The following is an 18,955-nucleotide window of genomic DNA, read 5'->3' as shown; positions in this document are numbered from 1 at the left end:
TTTTTGTTCTTATTAGCTATATCAATTAGAGTGTTAAGCCTGGTAATATTGTCCTGAACTTTTCTGTGTAAAATAAATCCAGTTTGGTCTTCATTTATTAATTTTGGAATAATGAGATTTAATCTTTTTAGCAAAAATAGACAGAAACATTTTATAATCTATATTAATTGATGATACAAGTCTGTAGGAGGAACAGAGTTTGGAATCATTATCTTGTTTAAGAATGGGAGAAACAAGAGAATAATGCCATAAAGGAGTCATAGTTGATGTAGATTTTACTTGTTCAAATACTTTTAATAATATACATAAAGTAGTATATGACATTAATTTACACTGGATATAAAAAGTGTGCACACCCCCTGTTAAAATGCCACATTTTTGTGATATAAAAAATGAGACCACAATAAATCATTTCAAAATGTTTTCCACTTTTAATGTGACCTAAAACCTGTACAGTTCAACTGAAAAACAAATCTGTTGGGGGAAAAATATAAAAAATAAAAAAACATACAATATGCTGGTTGCATAAGTGTGCACACCCTTAAACTTTGTTGTGTGTGCACATCCTTAAACTTTGTTGTGTGTGCACACCCTTAAACTAATACTTCGTTGAAGCACCTTTTGATTTAATTACATCATTCAGTCCTCTTGGGTACACACCTGCCATCAATTAAAGAGACACTGATTAACCCCAAACAAAGTTCAGCTGTCCTAGTAGGATTGACTCAGTTGCCTGCTACAGCAAAAGCCATGGTTCACAGAGAGCTTACAAAACATCAAAGGGATCTCATTGTTGAAAGATATCAGTCAGGAGAAGGGTACAAAAACATTTTCACAGCATTGGATATATCATGAAACGCAGTGAAGACAGTCATCAAAAAGTGGAGAAAATATGGGAAAACAGTCACATTGCAAAAAACTGGACTTCCCTCCTAAATTGATGAAAAGACAAGATGAAAACTGGTCAGGAAGGCTGCCAAGAGACCTACAGCAACACTGAAGGAGATGCAAGAATTTCTGGCAAGTACTGGTTCTGTACTACATGTGACAACAATCTCTTGTATTCTCCATATGTCTGGACTATGGGGTAGGGTTGCAAGATGGAAGCCTTTTCTTACACAGAAAAACATCCAGGCCCGGCTAAAATTTGCAAAACAATACATCGTCTCCCCGAATCATGTGGAATAATGTTTTATGGTTTGATGAGACCACAGTTGAACTTTTTGGCCACAATTCCAAAAGGTACATTTGGTGCAAAACCAACACTTTGCATCACCAAAAGAACACCATCTCCATGGTAAAGCATGGTGATGGCAGTATCATGCTTTGGGGTTGCTTTTCTTTAGCTGGAACTGTGGCTTTAGTCAAGGTGGAGGGAATTATGAACAGTTCAAAATACCAGTCACTTTTGGCTCAAAACCTTCAGGCATCTGCTAGAAAGCTGAAGAAGAAGAGGAATTTCTCCTTTAAACATGACAATGACCCTAAGCATACATCTAAATCAACAAAAGAATAGCTTCACTAGAAGAAAATTAAAGTTTTGGAATGGCCCAGTCAGAGCCCAGACCTAAATCCAAAAGAAAATCTGTGGGGTGACCTGTAGAGGGCTGTGCACAAGAGATGCCCTCACAATCTGACTGATTTGGAGCACTTTTGCAGGGAAGAGTGGGCAAATATTGCCAAGTCAAGATGTGCCAATGCTGATAGACTCCTACCCAGGAAGACTGAATGCTATAATTAAATCAAAAGGTGCTTCAACAAAGTATTTGTTTAAGGGTGATCACACTTATGCAACCAGCTTATTGTATGTTTTTTATTTTTTATATTTTTCCCCTTAACAGATTTGTTTGTTTTTCAATTGAATTTGTACAAGTCATAGGTCGCATTAAAGGTGGGAAAAGTTTTGAAATGATTTATTGTGGTCTCATTTTTTATATCACAAAAACCTGGCAGTTTAACAGAGGTGTGTACACTATTTATATCCACTGTATAAGGAATGTCTAATCATGTATCTGTAGCACTCTGACATACATTTTTGCAAAGTATGAAATTGACACAAAAGTTTTCTGCCAGTTCATGTACTGTATCTTGCAGATGAGTAGTCACTTCATTCTTTTTTTATAACATGTTCACAGTTCTTTTTCAGTTTTCTGATGTAATTAAGTAATACCTCTTTACTCCTCTCAGTCTTTTGATATAAATTAAATAGTTTCTGTAGTGCAAGTCTAAGATTGTTCCCATTGATAACAGTGCATGTTTAACAATGGTAGTAGACTTGCTTTCATGTGATCCAAGTTGTTACTTTTCAGGTCACTTTTGGATCTACGGTGTTTATGTTTTGATATAGTGTGTTTCTCTGGTATTACATCTGTGTCCAGTGTTCCATATTTGGTAATATCTCTACAAGAATATTTTGTATGTATTCATAGTTTAATAGATACTGGACTGGTTCTAAACACTAATAAATCCAAATGCATTGTTATCCCTGTCTGAGCTAAAGTGTCCTTTTTTGCAACTGAAATAAGTCTGTATCTGAATTTATATTTTGGTGCAACACTTGATATGACATTGTTTCAAGATCCCATTTGAAGGCTTGTGCAGATGTTGCTTAATTAAACTTAACTTTTTTGATTATATTTTACTAATTTTTGTTTCCCCTGGGGTTTTCATTAAGCTGTTAAAGTTATTGCATTAATAACTCACTATATATAACATCAGGTATGAAGAGGGGAAGTAACTTGATTCATAAATACAACATGTAACATTGTCTCAGTGTGATTTTTACTATTTCCGGTTTGTTGACAGGTGAGTTAGGGTGGGAGTTGTATCACAAAAGTGAAGACACTGCTACTTTGTATGCTGCCATAATGGAGGCTGGACAAGAGGAAGAAATTGACAACTTTGGGTCATATGCCATGAACTCACTAAGAATGGAGAAGGCATTCAGAGCCTGGGGATCAGAGGTAAGAAATTTTATGGCAGTCTGTGAATAATCACTTACTGTTGTTTTTTTTTAATTACATATTTGGATTACATTGCCATGTTAGGATGTCTGTTTAGAAAATATGTGGTATGTTTTTATTTCTGCAACATGGGTGATAGTAAAAAAAAAAAAAAAAAAGGTTTCACAAAAACTACACATACCTGAACATTATGCACCCTTGTTGGACTACCAGGTTATTTTGACAGAATCTATTACTTTAAAATTCTGAGTGTTCCTGTAATATATTTCATTCAGAATTGTATTCCACATTTTAGAATAACTAAATTTCAAGTGCAGATATTTTGATAAGTGCAATATAATGTACCTGTAGAGTAGGTTGCATTTTTTTCTGTTTGCAGTTACTCTTCCACTCTACTGTGGCATAGGAAAGATTTTTGGCAGGTTGCCTTAAAATAATTAACTATTAAAAGTCTTGCTGAGCACAGAAATCTGATAGCAGTGTCTGCCCATTGCATTGTTTTGCCAGGATCATATACGTCATGCATGATGAAGTATTTGTGGAAATTAACAAAAACAAATGTAAAGTGGTGTGTTAATTTAATTATGTTTGACAAGTCAATAACTAACTGGTGAATAATTATAAAGGAAGCAACCTTAATTAACAAATTTCTAAACAGCGACGTTTGTAGCAAGAGGAGAAGGTAAACACTTGCAACTCACCACTCTCATCACATAGACCCACTAAACCTACACTACCAAAACCCACACATAGATGCACAAAAACATTCGTGGAGGCTCTCAATAATAATCTGCCCAAACAACAGAGACCTCCAAAGCAGAAACACAAGCAACCTCCACCCCTCAACACTACCCAAAAGACACATAACTCACAGACTCAGTGTGCCACTCAACCATAGCCCATATAGCAAAACAGTTTACCCAACACATTAGTCATAGCTAACTATATAGTCAGGCACACTGATGTTCCACTCACCAGACTAGACAATGAAAAGGTTACTGTCAGCTGTCTGTCAGGTGCCAGGATCCTCCACATAACCCACACTCTCAGGTCACTCCACAGCAAGTACAAATATGACTCGGTCATTGTCCACGTTGGTGTGAATAACCTGAGATGTACCTCCCTGGACTACATGAAAAGAGACATGGAAGAGCTCTCTGATCTTGTAATCCAGGCACATATGACCCTAGCCCTGAGTAGCATCCTACCTTCACCCAGAATTATACCACAGTACAAGGACAAAATGATTGACTTCAACAATTGGCTAAGATTCTGGTGTCATTCTAAGGGGGTCCAGTATCTGTCTGCCTGGGACGACATGGTCGACAGGCTGCAATGCTTTGCCAGAGATGGCCTGCACCTGTCACCCCTGGGATTCTGGATACTGGCTAAGGCTCTTGCTGCCCTTATAGTGCCTTTTTAGGCAAAGTCCAAATGACAAACCCACCACCATAGCAGGTACAGGCAAATAAAAACTGAGGGTAATGCTACTCAGTGCTAGAAGTCTAAACCTCAAAATGCACTTACTGGAGGCACTCCTCAAAATGGAGAACATCGATATCTGTGCTATGACTGAAACCTGGTTCAAGGCTCCAGAGAGCACCCCTGCATTACTACGCTATAACTCATACCATACCTTTCGGCCATCTAAACTGGACCAGAACACCGAAGGCGGAGGTGTGCCCATGCTCATTAAGGATATCCACACCTCCAGGCTAGTTACCCAACATAATGCATCCGAAATTATCAAACTGCAACTATCTATGGGCAAAACTGCAATCCAAATTGTAGCTTGCTACAGATCCCCCACCATGCCCCAGGACTCCCACTCCTCTTTTCTTGATATACTGCAAAGTATTAGGGTCCAACCAAACACCCTAATAATGGGCGAGTTCAACTACCCCACCATTAACTGAGAAAACTACTCATGTACCAACTCCTTCGCTCAACGCTTTCTAGAATTCATAAACTCCAATGCCCTGGATCAACTTAGCCACACCCCCACCAGGGGCAACAATATCCTAAACCTAGTCATTACCAACATGAGTAACCTGTGTTCCACACCTGAAGTCAACTCCTCGTTGGTCAGATACGACCATAAGCTAATCACCATAGATATCCACATCCCACCCCCCCCACCCCCCATTAAGGAAACCACTGTAAAAAATTTCTTTGAAGCCAACTTCATGCTTCTTAAGACAGAAGTGGCAAACTTCACAACATCCTTGCAGATGGGCACTGCAGCTATGACTGCAGAATCCTACATAAATGCATTCTGTAAGCACTTACATGAGTGCATGGATCATGCTATCCCTAACAGAACCAAGACGCTATCCTCCAAAAAAAGGAAGCCAATCTGGTGGCTCCCCACTATAAACAAACTCTACAACAGAAGGAAGAAACTGTTGCAGAAGAGAGTAAAATCTCATGAGTGGAGGAGCTCCCTGGTCAGCCTCAGTAAAAACTGAGATCCCTCATAAAATCCTTCAAAGCTAGCTATGAAAGCAATATTGCCTCTGATTCTAAGGACAATCACAAAGAATTCTATAGCTATGTCAAGAATCTCAATGGCAACACCCAGGTCTGCTCTGAACTACAGCACAATGGCATGAAAATTACAGAACTGATATCGCCAACATCCTGGTCGATAGGTTCAGTGCTAACTTTAGCCCCCCCCTCACCCCCTAAAGGGCCCATATCTATACCGGAAGAATGCAGATCCCCTAAAATCACAGCTGCGCAGGTAAAAACTGCGTATTCCAAAGCCAAGAACACAGCTTCCATGGGACCGGACAACATCCCAGGCTGCGTTCTACATGAACTTCAGAACAAACTGGCCTCCCATCTAAGCACCATGTTCAATCACAGCCTCACGTCAGGCTTTGTACCCACTGAATGGCGCATAGCAACAGTTATAGCACTCCACAAAGGGGGGAGCCACCACAGACCCCAGGAACTATCGCCCTATTAGCCTAATGAGCCTGGTCTGCGAGGCCATGGAACTCCTAAACAAAGACATAGGTAACCTCCAAACCCTGGACTCCACCCATTTCAGGTTTGTGAAAGGCAAATCATGCCTCCTGAACCTGATTGACTTCTTTGAAACAGTCACCAAAGCCGTAGATGAGGGAAAGGCAGTGCACTCAGCCTATCTTGACCTCGCCAAGGCTTTCAACACCATCCCCCATTCTGGAATTGTAGATAAACTCACTAAACTGGGTATTTATCCATGTGTCACAAACCAGTGACAAGTGGAGTACCACAGGGTTCAGTCCTGGGTCCTCTCCTGTTTGGAATCTACTTCTCTGAAGTAAGGGCTAACACAGAGGGCTTCTGGCTGATGAAGTTCACAGATGACTGCAAACTAGGTACCATAGTCGAGTCCCCAAATGACATGGACATCCTACAGAAGGGCCTCACTGAGAAAGATGGCTGGCGTCAGAGCCATGGCCTCAAGCTAAATGCCAAAAAAGTGTATTGTCATCTCCTTTGGTAAAAACTGTGTTCCCATGAACTACCACATAGGCGGCAGTCCTCTTAAAGCTGAAGGTGTGATGAGACCTTGGGACTCAGGTGGACAGTAGTCTCTCCTTTGATAATCACATCACCACAGTAATCAGAAAATCCTTCTACATGGCACACCTCATCACGTAAGGGCTGTCATCCAGGAAAAATGAGGTCATGTTCCCCTCTACTCGGCACTCATTAGACCCATTATTGAGTACAATGCCCCTTTTGGAATGTACCTCACAAGACATCTGCAACAGCTGGAAAGGCCACAGAAGTACCTCACCAAGAATGTTACAGGTCTCAAACAGTTGTCCTACACTGACTGTCTCAAAAACTCCAGCTTTACTCCGTAGCATATCACCTACTCTGATGTGATCTCTGCCTAACATACAAAGCTATGTCAAACCCAGAGCTGTTGGACATGCTACACCTAAAGAAATCTCAATCCCTACAGGATACATGCTCTAGGGATCTAAACTTTGTCACCACAATAAATAGAACATGCTGGAGGAGGTCTATATTAGAACACTGAACATTCAAAATGTCGAGTGTTCTAATATCGAACCCTAGGAATTGAAAATTTAAAACATCGAACATTCAGAACAGCGAATGTTTTCCTAGGGGAAAAAATTTGCTATTCCAAAACACACACACATAACACAAGCACACCAAACAAACATCATTCCACATACATACACCTAAACTCTTACACTTAACCCTACAATAAACTATACATACAGCACTAACTATCCACTTACCTTAACCCAAACCCTAACCCTAAGGTCCATCACTATTGCACAGTCACCTCACCCGCGCCCTAACGCTAACTCACCTAACCCACCATAACCCTCACATCCACACAATCGCACACTTACCTGAACCTGACCCTTAACTTTCCACCACAGCGCTAAAAATACCGAAGCAACAGAAACGGACAACCAAATTCTTTCCCTAGGAAAAAATTTGGTTTTCTGTTTCATCAATATTTTCAGCATTCGCTGAAAACAGGTCGATATTAGAACACTCAAAATTTTAAACGTTCGGTGTTCTAATATAGACCCGGCTGAGGGATAGATTCCTGTCCCGGAGACTTCCCCATACTCTGGAACAAGTTACCTATCTATGTCGAGCAAAGGTCCTCATTAGCACTCTTCAAGAAAAATCTTGATGAATGGATGGGAATTAGGAAATTCACCCTGGGCTTCACTGCTGTGGCCGTGCTCGACAGGGGCACAGCAAAATAACTTTCTTGGGTGGGGAAAGCCAGGGAACCTTGTTGGCTAGTCTTATATAAACCCTAGGGCTGATAGCCTAGCACCTACCTATGAACTTGGACTTGGACTTGACAATTAAGCAAAGACATTAGCAAGCATTCTAACCACACTTCAGTTTTTATCAGGAGTTTTAAAAGTTTTTTTTCAATAAACTGTTTGCAGTCTCAGTAGCTCAACAGGTAGCATACTTGCCTTTGGTGCACAAGGCTCACATTTCTATTCCCATGCTAGGTAGTTGGATTCATTTTACAACACTGACACTGCAGTGCAGTCTAAGCGGGGGGGGGAGTAGAGGGGTGGGGGTATTGCACTCCTGAGTATGCCGACCTTCAGAAGAAACATTAAACTGAGACTCCATCTGCCTGATTTGGTGGTAGCTCAGATGGATGTCAAAGATTCCACTGCACTTTGTTGAAAAATGTTGTGGAAGTTCCCTAGTGTCATAACCAAATTTCCCCTAGTCTGTATGAATACCACCTTAGGCCTCCCCTGAAAAGAGGCCATTGGCCTAATGGGACTAACCTCTCTAAGTAAGTGTAAAAAAATAAATAAATATTTTTTTTCCCTTCGAATGGAGCCATAGTGAGCTTGGCCAGGATATGGAAGTGGAAACCTGTCTGGGTCCACTCAAAGGAATCAGGGATGCTATCCTCAAAACATAGAGTTAAGCTGGCAGGTTAGGCTAGATGCCCACCACCACCCTGGTCTACACTTAAGCATTTCCATCAAAACTGTGTTTGCACTCTTGAACTTAAACCATAAATCATACAGCTACAACACCTGCACTATTTAACCCAGGACTTGGACATTAACTGGTTATTAACTCCAATTTTTGCTGTTAATTTTCTGTAGATCACTGCATCTACCTTAGTACTGTTTGTCTGGTGAAGTGGTAACACAGGAAAAAGGACACTCTGTTTATTGTTTTTTTTTTTCTTTTGCTGTGATCTCAGGATGTGTACAAATCTAAACAGTAACTGTCAGGACTTTGGAAATTCTTTTTACCTCATGATGTGTAGAAACTTAAACAGTAACTTTCAGGTATTTGAAAATGTTTTCTTCTACTGATTTGAGACTTGAGCTTTCCTTTTGTTGTTAGGAATGAGAAAAGGGGGCCAAATGCTAGTCTGATATTCTGTTTGACAGCCTTGACCCATACTGATTACGTTAGCCTCTTACATCTTATAACCCGACCCTGGACCTAATGGCACCACACTCGTCTCTCAGGTGATTGGTTAACTGCCCTTCTTTTGATCCCTCCCAGTTTCCAGCCCTTTATCTAGCCAGGCTGAAATCCCCTTTTTGCACTAATTTCACCACATGGCACCTAAAGTGAGGAAGAATCTGAATAGAAGAGCCCTGACTTCACCACATGGAACATAAAGAGAGGAAGAGTCTGAACAGAAGAGCCCTCACTAACTGCTAAACCCAGGAAGTGGCTTAATAGTAAAGACCCCAGACTGGAACACCATAGAACTGAGACCAGAGGCTTTCTCCCTCTCAATGTGAATACTCCAGAGCTACCAGGTATAGGTGTTGCAGCCCCTTGGCCAGCATTTAACATAATTTCTTTAATTTGCAGAACAGAGAAAATCATTATCCCAGGGCCCACTCCACACTGATGTATTCTTTATACCATAGGCACAATTTGTCTTTGCTCAAAGAAGATATGAGATACTTATTTTTATTAAAGGTTTTGTATAGTCTGCAGTTCACAACTTGGTGGATTTTTATTCCATAGACACAAAACACCTATATGAAAGATTCTGAGGTCACAAACGGTACTTACATTTTTCCTGCTACTTGTGCATATTCATGAGCGCTATAAAAATGAGCACTGTGATTTGTTTCCACTGTAAGCTATTTCTCTGGATGCGTGTATTTTTCAAAAATTGGGAATTAACTAGTGTGGCTGTAGGTGATTACTTCCCCTGCATATAAAAAGGGCTGTTTTTATCAGAAAGAAGAATGGGAACTGGTTGTATTAGTCATCTATATGAACCTCTTATAAGCAGGCACTGTCAACCTTTTTGCCAAACAACAGAAGATTAGCTTTTCATAATGTATTTCAGGAAGTATGAGCCTCGTAAAAGTGGGAACAACTTCTCATATTACATGTGATGCAAGCACTGATAAAGACAAGTCAGACTGAAAAAAGTTCTGTAATAAAGCTTTCATAATTTGCTTCAAGGAATATAAGCCCCACAAAGGCAGACACAGCCACTCATATTACTTGTGATACAAAACAGGATAATAAAGTCTGCTGATGGCCTCGTAAAAGCAGATATTTTCAATGACCAATCTATAAACCATTCTACAAGCCACTCTATTAAATGGACCTGATAAAGCTCAGGTGAAAGTGTTTTCTTAAATATTCTGTAGTGGTAGCTCATGGTCTGTTGTCATTTTTTTGTGTGTAAAAATAAATGTAATAATCTTTTAACTAAGAATGAGGTTCCACAGTCCGCTGAGCTGGTAAACCCTCACAGGTCTTTCAGGAATATTCAAATAATGGACTAACCTATGAGCTTTGGAACTGTTTCTTTGTTTTTCCATCAAACAGATTTTCCTCCAGTCATTTCTGCTGGACCCTCCTAGGGTCTGTAACTGTCTTTAAATAACTGACGTGTTGAATTCAACAGGTCTACTTTACGCGAAAGCTTAAAACAGTGAATGCATATGCATCGAACCGAGAAACCATCGAAACACAATAAAAACGGAACTACACAACAAACATGACATGTGACAGCTGTAGGCAGGGAGGCAAGCCCCCCTGCACCCCCCCACACCCCCTGCTACTTAAATATACCAACTCCAAGATCGCACTACATTGAAGTAAACTGAAATCTCCACCTACGGAGATTTCCGTTTAAAGTTTTGAATGGTTCGCACTTTCGATGCATATGGTTCGATGCATATGCATTCGCTGTTTTAAGCTTTCGCGCAAATAAAGTAGACCAGTTCAACATATTAGAACAAGAGAACTCATCCATCTATGTACTTAACTGAGTACCTGAAAGTTTAACAAGGTGTCTTTATTCCTGCCACAAGGAGGGCAACAGAGAGAGAGAGTCTCCTTGATCGGCTAGCTAAAATCATTTTATGTGGACTAATCCTTTGTACTCTGCTCTTTTAATTGTGAGTATAAGATTACCTTATAGAGAAGATGTTCATTATATTGATCACTGCTGCAGTTGCTTCTGCCAAGGATATAACAGCCACACAGCTTCCAAAGCTTCAGGGCACCTTCCACACACCCAGACTGTCAAACAGCTTGAGCTGAGCTGACTAAAAGACAAGTCTGAGCTCAAAGTCCTTCAGAGCTTTACTGCACCCAAAGAGAACACGTCTTTGAGGCTTTCAAGGATCTACATTTGGCTTGTGTTTTTCTTTACTCATTAGGTAAGTTCCTTTTGGGAGGAAATTCTTCCATTTTCATAGTTTTATTGATATTTTATTACTTTTCTCTTCAGAAAAGTTATTTTAAAGATAGGAGTTTTGTCTTTTAATGGACTATCGTGAGATTTTGATGTACTTTTAAATGGAACACTTTCTGTCAGTTTAAAAGTAGTGTAAGCTAATGGAAACATATTTTCTGTGGAGAAATTGTTTATTTTCCCTTTGAGGGTTTGGCATAGTGTTTTAAAGTGGCTTTTACTATGTTTTTTTCTGTCAAAAAAGTAAGTTTTGTCGACTGGTATTTTTACTGGCATTTGCTGTTTGTCTTCCCTGGGAAAGAGGCACCATTTTAGGCTTAACCACTGAACAGACTACTGGTCTGGTCCCACAGTCTTTCCTTTTTCCAGCCACAAAAGGAAAAAAGTCAAGCAAGCAGCCTTTTCCACAACAGCAGGCTAGCAATTTGCTTCAGCCACAGGTGGGTGACTCTGCTGTGGCAATTTGTTGCACCTCAGACCATTCATCTTTTACCCTGGATCCCTCTGGTATAGCATCTACAGCCACTGGGGGTTAGCCTGAGGGGACAAGGGGGGGGGCAATTGAGAGCCATCCTTTATGGTCCTGGGGGAAGGAACAAGGAATGTTTTCTTGTTGTATCAAAATGCTAGAATGCTGTGCCCATCATCCCTGGAGAAGCAGCTGCTGCAATTAGTAACACAGTTGGCCCCATTTTTCCTGTTAAAAAAAAAAAAAAAGGAAAACCAATCATGTAATTACTCCTCAAATTATTTGGATAGGCGTAGTTTACCAGGTCTGGATCAGGATTTAATTCAGGCTATTGATCTTTATTTTAAAGTAGTTTCTGGTAAAAGAAAGAGAGATTAATCTTTTATAGGTTCATAGATTAGTACTAAGCTAACTGCCGTTGTGAGCCATTTTAAACCTAGCCAGTTACTCCATGTGATAATCAAACCCTGCCTTTTGTGTCTGCAAAGTAAACACTTTAACCAGTATGCCAGCCTCCCACCCTAAAGAAATTCAAGGTTCTCAATCAGAACAGGAAGATGCAGGGATGATTTCAAGGTTTTTTCCTCAGATTCCTGATTTAGACTCAGAGGAATACTCAGTTTCTGATTCTCCCTGTGGGGTTTCTTTCTCTGAGACTGTTACTAGAATGTGCCATGTTTTCAGTAGGAGAACAGTGAGGATTCTCAGTCCCTCAGAAAATACTGTGAGTTGTTGCAGAAGGATTTTTCAGAACCCACACCCATTTCTATTGTTCTGTTTGCTTTAGAGTGTGTGTGTGTCTGTGTGTGTGTGTGTGTGTGTGTGTGTGTGTGTGTGTGTGTGTGTGTGTGTGTGTGTGTTACTGCCTGCAGATTTCATGATAGTCAGTCGGCTGCCCCTAAAAAGACAGGATGTATGACATTCCTCAGTCTTTTTACATTTTTATACATTCCCAAACCTGGCCAGGCAGCTATAGCCTTAGTTAATACACTACTACTAAGCACTTTGTTAATTCCAATCCTACTTTTTCTGATAAGGATGGGAGAATTACTGTTGGGTATGGGGGAAAAGTGAATACTCCTGCAGCTTTGATTTTTCAGAATTTTAAATTGTCAGGCTCATATATTAAAGTTTATTCTGACAAATTGTGAAAGTATGGGGAATGTTTTATCTGCAGTTTCTTCTTGTAAGGAAAACATCTGCTTTAAATAACTCAGCTGCCTCTACTGCATAGGTCACTACAAATTGTTTGCAGTGTGATTATGACCGTTGATGCTTCTTCTGTGGCCATGGGTACTGGTTCTGTTTTAAGGAAGTTTGCATGGTTGCATTCTCAGAAACTTCCAGATGATAAAAATGAGATTTTTAATTCTCCCTTAAAAAGTGAAGATGTGCACAGAAAAAATATGATACTATCGCTAGAATAATTCTAGAGACCACCCCTTTCCAAAAAGCCACAATAGTCACAGCACTACAAATCAGATTTCCCTTTTTATAGGTCCAGAACAGGTTGTGCTACAGTAATCTATTGAGGTTTCTGGAATCTGTTACATCTCCCCCCTCCCTTCTTTCTGTTATCTGTTGTTCATCCCACATAGCTTTGGCTACTGTAACAACGATCTAATGTTGAGCACAGTACAGTTGTGCAAGTAACCTTACCATGACACTGCATGTTCAAATAGATCATTGTTGCAGAAACTGCACACTGCCCATACCCCTCTTGTTTGCTGTTTTTGTCAGATTGTGGGATTTTCATCTTCTTTATCCCTATCTGGCAATGCTTTAGCCTCCCTCTTCTGAGGTAAGAAAGCTTGGAGGGTTTGACACCATAACCACTGTCTTTATACTGTTCTTCTCAAAATGTACAATGGCTAAGGCTCATGGAAGGTACCATAAAGCTTTGCAGCCTGGCCAGCTGGTCCAATCTTTGGCATGATGTCTTACCTAGCTTAGGCTTCGCAACAGTGATCTATTCAAACATCTACTGTTATGGTAAGTTTACTTACACAACTGTACTTTTTCCCTGCTGAGCCATGTTAAAAGTACTGTAAACACATTTTATTAATGTTTGTATGCCACATACTTTGAGAAGCTCACATGGAAGCCATCACACAGTTTGAAGCCACTTTAATACTGAGCAAAGGCTGAGCACTGAGTGAGCAACAGAAACATACACAGCACATGCATGAGTTCAGTTTTACAGAATCCTGTGCATATCTGCTCAATTTCAGTACACCTCAAAGGGTATGAAAAGTCCCCCTAAGGGACAATCCAAGCATAGAGAGCGGTCTTTCACCCTCTGAAATTTTCTGCTCAATCAGACTTCATAGGTGACATTGTAGTAGTGCAGTACTGCTTGCCACCCACAACTGTCCAAGAATTTTGGCTGAGTCTGCCTTGACTTTGTGGACCATCTCCACAGACAAGTGGGTTTTGAACATGTTTGAAGGAGGCCATGTCTCTGAGCTGCACTGTATCCCCCCAAATAAAGTCTTTTTTGAGGGCCATTTACTTCTGAAAGGCCCCAAAACAAGATCTTCTTTGAGGGCTATTTACTCCTGAAAGGAATAGAGACAGTAGACCCTATATTAGCCTTAGAACAAGGAAGCAGCTTTTATTTTCACCACTTTATTTGGTGAAAATCAAGGTTCTTACCATATCTTGCAAGTTAGCTGTGTCGTTGGGTACATATGGTACAATGGGTTCCAAATGGCGACTCTGTAATTTACAATGCTCAAGATTCCTTGTGGGGTCTAGGTGGTTTTGCTAGGTGTGAGGAATCGTTCCTGGAACTTTTGGGAAACACATATAGTGCTAGGACATTGCAGTACAAGGTTGTACCATATTTTAGCCTCTCTTTCACATCTGGAGACTTCACCAGAACAGTAGCTGCACCAGTAGAGACTTTGCATTAGAGTATGTGTCTGGGAATTTCCATGACTAGATGATTGGCTTTTGTATATGGCTTTGAGGCTCTCCCATGGTTGTTGTTGTCTTTTTGTGGAATAACCATAAATTGAGAAGTCTGTCAGAAGTTACTTTCATTTTAATGGACCTCTCTCTGTTTCTGCACCACTGTATCATCCGAAAGGAGATGGCCCTGTAAGTCATATTTTATGGCATTCTGGGTGAGAACCCATCAAGCAGTGGACTTCACTAGCAACATTTTAAACCAGTCTGAGTGACTGGATGGGCGATTTACATATTTTCACCTGAAATATATGGGGAAATCCACTTAATGGACAATATGGTTAGCCTTTCATCAATACTGAGTGATGTGGCTTGAGCTTCTCAATGCTCACCTTGGTTGTAATCTTAGTAAGAACCTGTGAACCTATGAAAAAAAGATTGTTGCACACTGTGGTTGTCAGTATGCAACTTGTACGCTATGTTTATAGAACTGCGTCAGTCAGAAATTCAGATTTGTTCTCCTCATTTGCCAGTGGAGGAAATAAAGCCCTTCAAGTTAGCAGGCACAGATAATGTCTAGATGTTTAGGAAACTGTGTTTCATTTTAAAGCAGTACATTTCTATAAGGATACTGGTGAGGTAGCACACTAGCAGGGAAGGAGTCACATTGCTAATGGAGATGAACATTTGTTAATACTGGATTCTTAGTCTTTGCTGGAGAGGCAAAACTGCAGTAGGGATGGGACTTGCTAGGCCTGGGCTGGATTTTTCTGATGACTTTTAACCTCCCTAGACTCTTTAGTAGTAATAATGCCACCCATATGGTATGATAAACTGTTGCAGATCTCCTTCACATTGCAAGATAGTACAGTTCAGTGATACATTCTCCATAAAAACAGACCACAGAAAAGGATTATAGCAGCTCAGCATCTTATTCCCCGTATAACTGTGGTCGTGTAACCTTTTCTACACAGCTTTTAGGTTTATTATGGTGGTTGTTTGTGCCAGATTTTTTTTTTGCAAATTTTACATTCCTGTACTACAAACCACACTCGAGAGAGTTCATTTCTATGGTTTTGTTCACATTTGAAGGAGACTTTCATAACTTCACTAGAAGAGTTGAACCCTTTCTGATATTCCATAAGGATAGAGTTTCTTTTTTGACTAACCCTTACTTTTGCCTTTTGTGTGACACATCTATGTTGATGTGAAAGAGCTGGCTGAATCCTGACTTGGTCTGAGGATAAGTCCATAAGTACTGCTAGGACATTCTTTACAGACAGCAACGACACAGTAAGGTAATATATATGAGCTGTCTTGTGTAGTGGTAGTGTTATGAGAAGGGATTTTTTTTAAGGTAAGCTGCACATTATGGTTAGGGGCGGGGCAGGGTTAGGGTCATGATTAAATGAGTGCTGCTGTATTCTCAAAGTTGTACTGTTAAGGAAAGTGCTTCACAGCTTCACTCTACCATTCTTTGCATGTATTCAGGTGTATGAATGTAGTTGTAAAGCAAAGCAGATGATAATGTGAAACTGTCATTCTCAGGCAGCATGTGATACTATGAAATGGTAATCCTTTAAAAGTGCTAACAGACTTAGTTGTTCATCATAGGGGTATAGCAAACAATTTCAATTTTGTTCTCACAAGCTCTTCATGCTAAGCCCCTTGGACACCTATCACTTAAAAATAGATACATGTCTCAAAATGCTGCCCCCTCATGCACTTAATAAATGCAAGGAACATTTTCAGCTGTTACCTCTAAAACTCTTAAAGATATTGTTTTAGATTACCAGTATTGCACCTGTTGTCAGAGGCATTCATTTAGACAGTTGTAGACATAATATGTAATGAAAAAGCCATATTGATTTGTTTCTCAAAAAAATATATATATATCCTCTGTACAGTGCAAAGAGTATGCCTGGCTATACCCTTGGTTCATCGTGCATATGTTACTGCTTGTATAAATCGATTTAGAAACATTTTTACAATGTTTGTGTCTGTGCTGCATATCTTTAAAACATGCATGTATATATAGATACAATTAATAATGTCAAGGTGGTTTTCTGTTTCAGATGAACTGTGACACCAACCCTTTTGAAGCTGGACTGGGCTATTTTATAAAGTTAAACAAGGTAATATTTTTTTCAGAAAATGTAGTTAAGATATTCTGAACATTTTGTTTAATTTGTAAAATACTACAATACTTCTTGAGAGAGAGAGAGAGAGAGAGAGAGAGAGAGACCTTTTAAATGTACATCTAATTAAGATATGGAACATGTCACTCCTAATGATTTATTTTTTAAGACAAAACTTAAGTTGTAGTGGAGTTAACCTTTGCTGAAGACTTGAGTTAGATAGATGTATTGTTTCCAAGATGCCACTGCATTAACTGCTCCTATATCAAGGATATGGATTTTGAAAAGGGCTGAACAGACCAGTGTGTGTCTGCCTGCACATAAGTACATTTATGATGGGGTTTAATTTTGGAGTAGTTAGACCTTTTTGAGTGAGTCACATTGTTTATATACATATAAATAATGTGCCATTTGATTATATATACTGATAGATGCATGAATGTGTGCATCTTTGTGGATGTGTCCACTTTTGTGTATGTAATTGATGTATATAGTTGATGTATATAGTTGCAGTTGACTTGGGCGAAGCACATTTATGCAACGCTAGTGAGCTGCTATAATTATCGAGCAAAAGAGTATCTGCACAGATTCTAATTTGGGGGAATTCTGGTGGATTGACAAAAGTAAGTGTTTGGGCAGGGCGAGTGCAACTGTGTGTGTGCGTTTTTAAGGTTACAGTAAGTGAGATGTATTTAGAGTGTGTTAAAACAAACAAACTTCTGGACAAACTTGAAGACATGGAATGGGCTACAGCTAGTCTAAAGAGGTTGCCAGAAAACGGAACATAGCAAACATTTGAACAAAAGAAGAAACTTAGAAAATAACTAACATCAAATGCATATGTTTTTATTTGCCTCCTTTCTACATGTAAATGACCCAAAAAGTCAGGGGAGATGAAACTGGATCAACAGGTAAGACCTGTGAACTTTTTTGTTCACAGATAATTTATTACTGCCTTCTGTAGTGCTGTTGGTGATGGTATAGTTTTATATTTAGTTACTGCATTTCACATTAAATTATTAATAGTACTCTTTCTCATACTATAAATAGCATAATAAAACTGGTTGAATGTTGTATTTGTGATAAGGATTAGTAGTTTTTTTAAATTGGTTTTAGTAATATCGGTTTATTTTCTCATAGTATGCGTAGTTAAATAAAAATGCTTGGTAGAATGTTGTGTTTACGATAATGATTAATTGTTACTTTTAACTATATTACTCAGTGCTTATAAATCTGATGCCTCTTTTTTGCTTCATTACACAACCTGGTTTGTGAATAGTAAATGTAGCCTTTTATGGGGAGATTGATGAGATTTTGAGATGGTTATGTTGTGTATTGCTGAGGTTGGTTGTCTTATTTTGGTGTTTAATATTATTATTAGTTCTCTTTCTTTGCTGTTTTAATATGGTCTGTATGCTTCTGTGTACCCCTTTGCTGGTTTATGGTTATGCTTATATAACATTACTTGATTAATAAATAGTATTTTTTGTGGCATGATTTCATTAATCCTAAAAGCTTTGCTTTACTTGTGGTTGCTTTGGTAAGCTTTAGAAGTTGCTATGGCAACACTCGGTTTTGGGACAGCTTTGCTGTCATTTTTTCAGTCAACAATTATACAGCAGGCTTGAGCCTTTAAATTAAAGCTAAATGAGTTTGCACTCATAGTTTTACTTATTTATTTACATTTGTTGACCGGGAGAGTCCGACTGGACACAGGTCCGTTTTCAGTGGAGGCCCCTGGAGAAAAACTCCACATTAACTATTATTTGGATTATACAGTTAAAAAACATAGCATTTAAATATAGACATTAGTCCAGCTAAGGACGCAAGACAGGAATAAAACACAGATGTAAAACAGCTGTAGAACATAGTACAATTTTAAAATATGGTGACATATATTAAACACGGTTACAAATGTAGTTTCCCACTGAAAATGTTAAAAGTTGTGTCCAGAGCTCAAGAATAACTCCACGAGATGTCCGTTTTTCGCATCATCATGCTGTTTTTGAAGGTTAATTAAATTCTACACTGTTCTGCCACTAGATAGCGGAATTGGATCATTTAAGCACCCAGAAAGCATACCACAGATGCTTACAAGTCCACAAAAGGCAAGACTTAAGAAATTATGTATCAAATGAAAAAGACAGTTATAAAATAGTTTGTAAACTTGTTTTTACCTTATATAATCTGTGCAAAGTAGTTTTCTTTTAACAGTTTATTTATAAAAAGCATATTCAATTCATTCAGTCTCTCT

At 39.2% G+C, this 18,955-nt stretch overlaps 1 protein-coding gene across 1 annotated transcript in view; it reads left to right on the top strand.

The window, feature by feature from the left end:
* DMGDH (dimethylglycine dehydrogenase) overlaps positions 1 to 18,955 on the top strand; it is a 1,049,975-nt gene that overhangs the window by 936,945 nt on the left and 94,075 nt on the right. Inside the window, exons 13-14 of the mRNA XM_044063708.1 lie at positions 2,806 to 2,963; positions 16,639 to 16,698. Coding sequence (XP_043919643.1) covers positions 2,806 to 2,963; positions 16,639 to 16,698 — 218 coding nt within the window. The remainder of the gene's footprint in view (positions 1 to 2,805; positions 2,964 to 16,638; positions 16,699 to 18,955) is intronic.

The sequence above is a fragment of the Protopterus annectens genome, chromosome 2.part2 (assembly GCF_019279795.1).
Source record: "Protopterus annectens isolate FY-2018-M chromosome 2.part2, PAN1.0, whole genome shotgun sequence".
NCBI classification, from domain to species: Eukaryota; Metazoa; Chordata; order Ceratodontiformes; family Protopteridae; genus Protopterus; species Protopterus annectens.
This window is presented reverse-complemented; position numbering and strand designations above follow the sequence as displayed.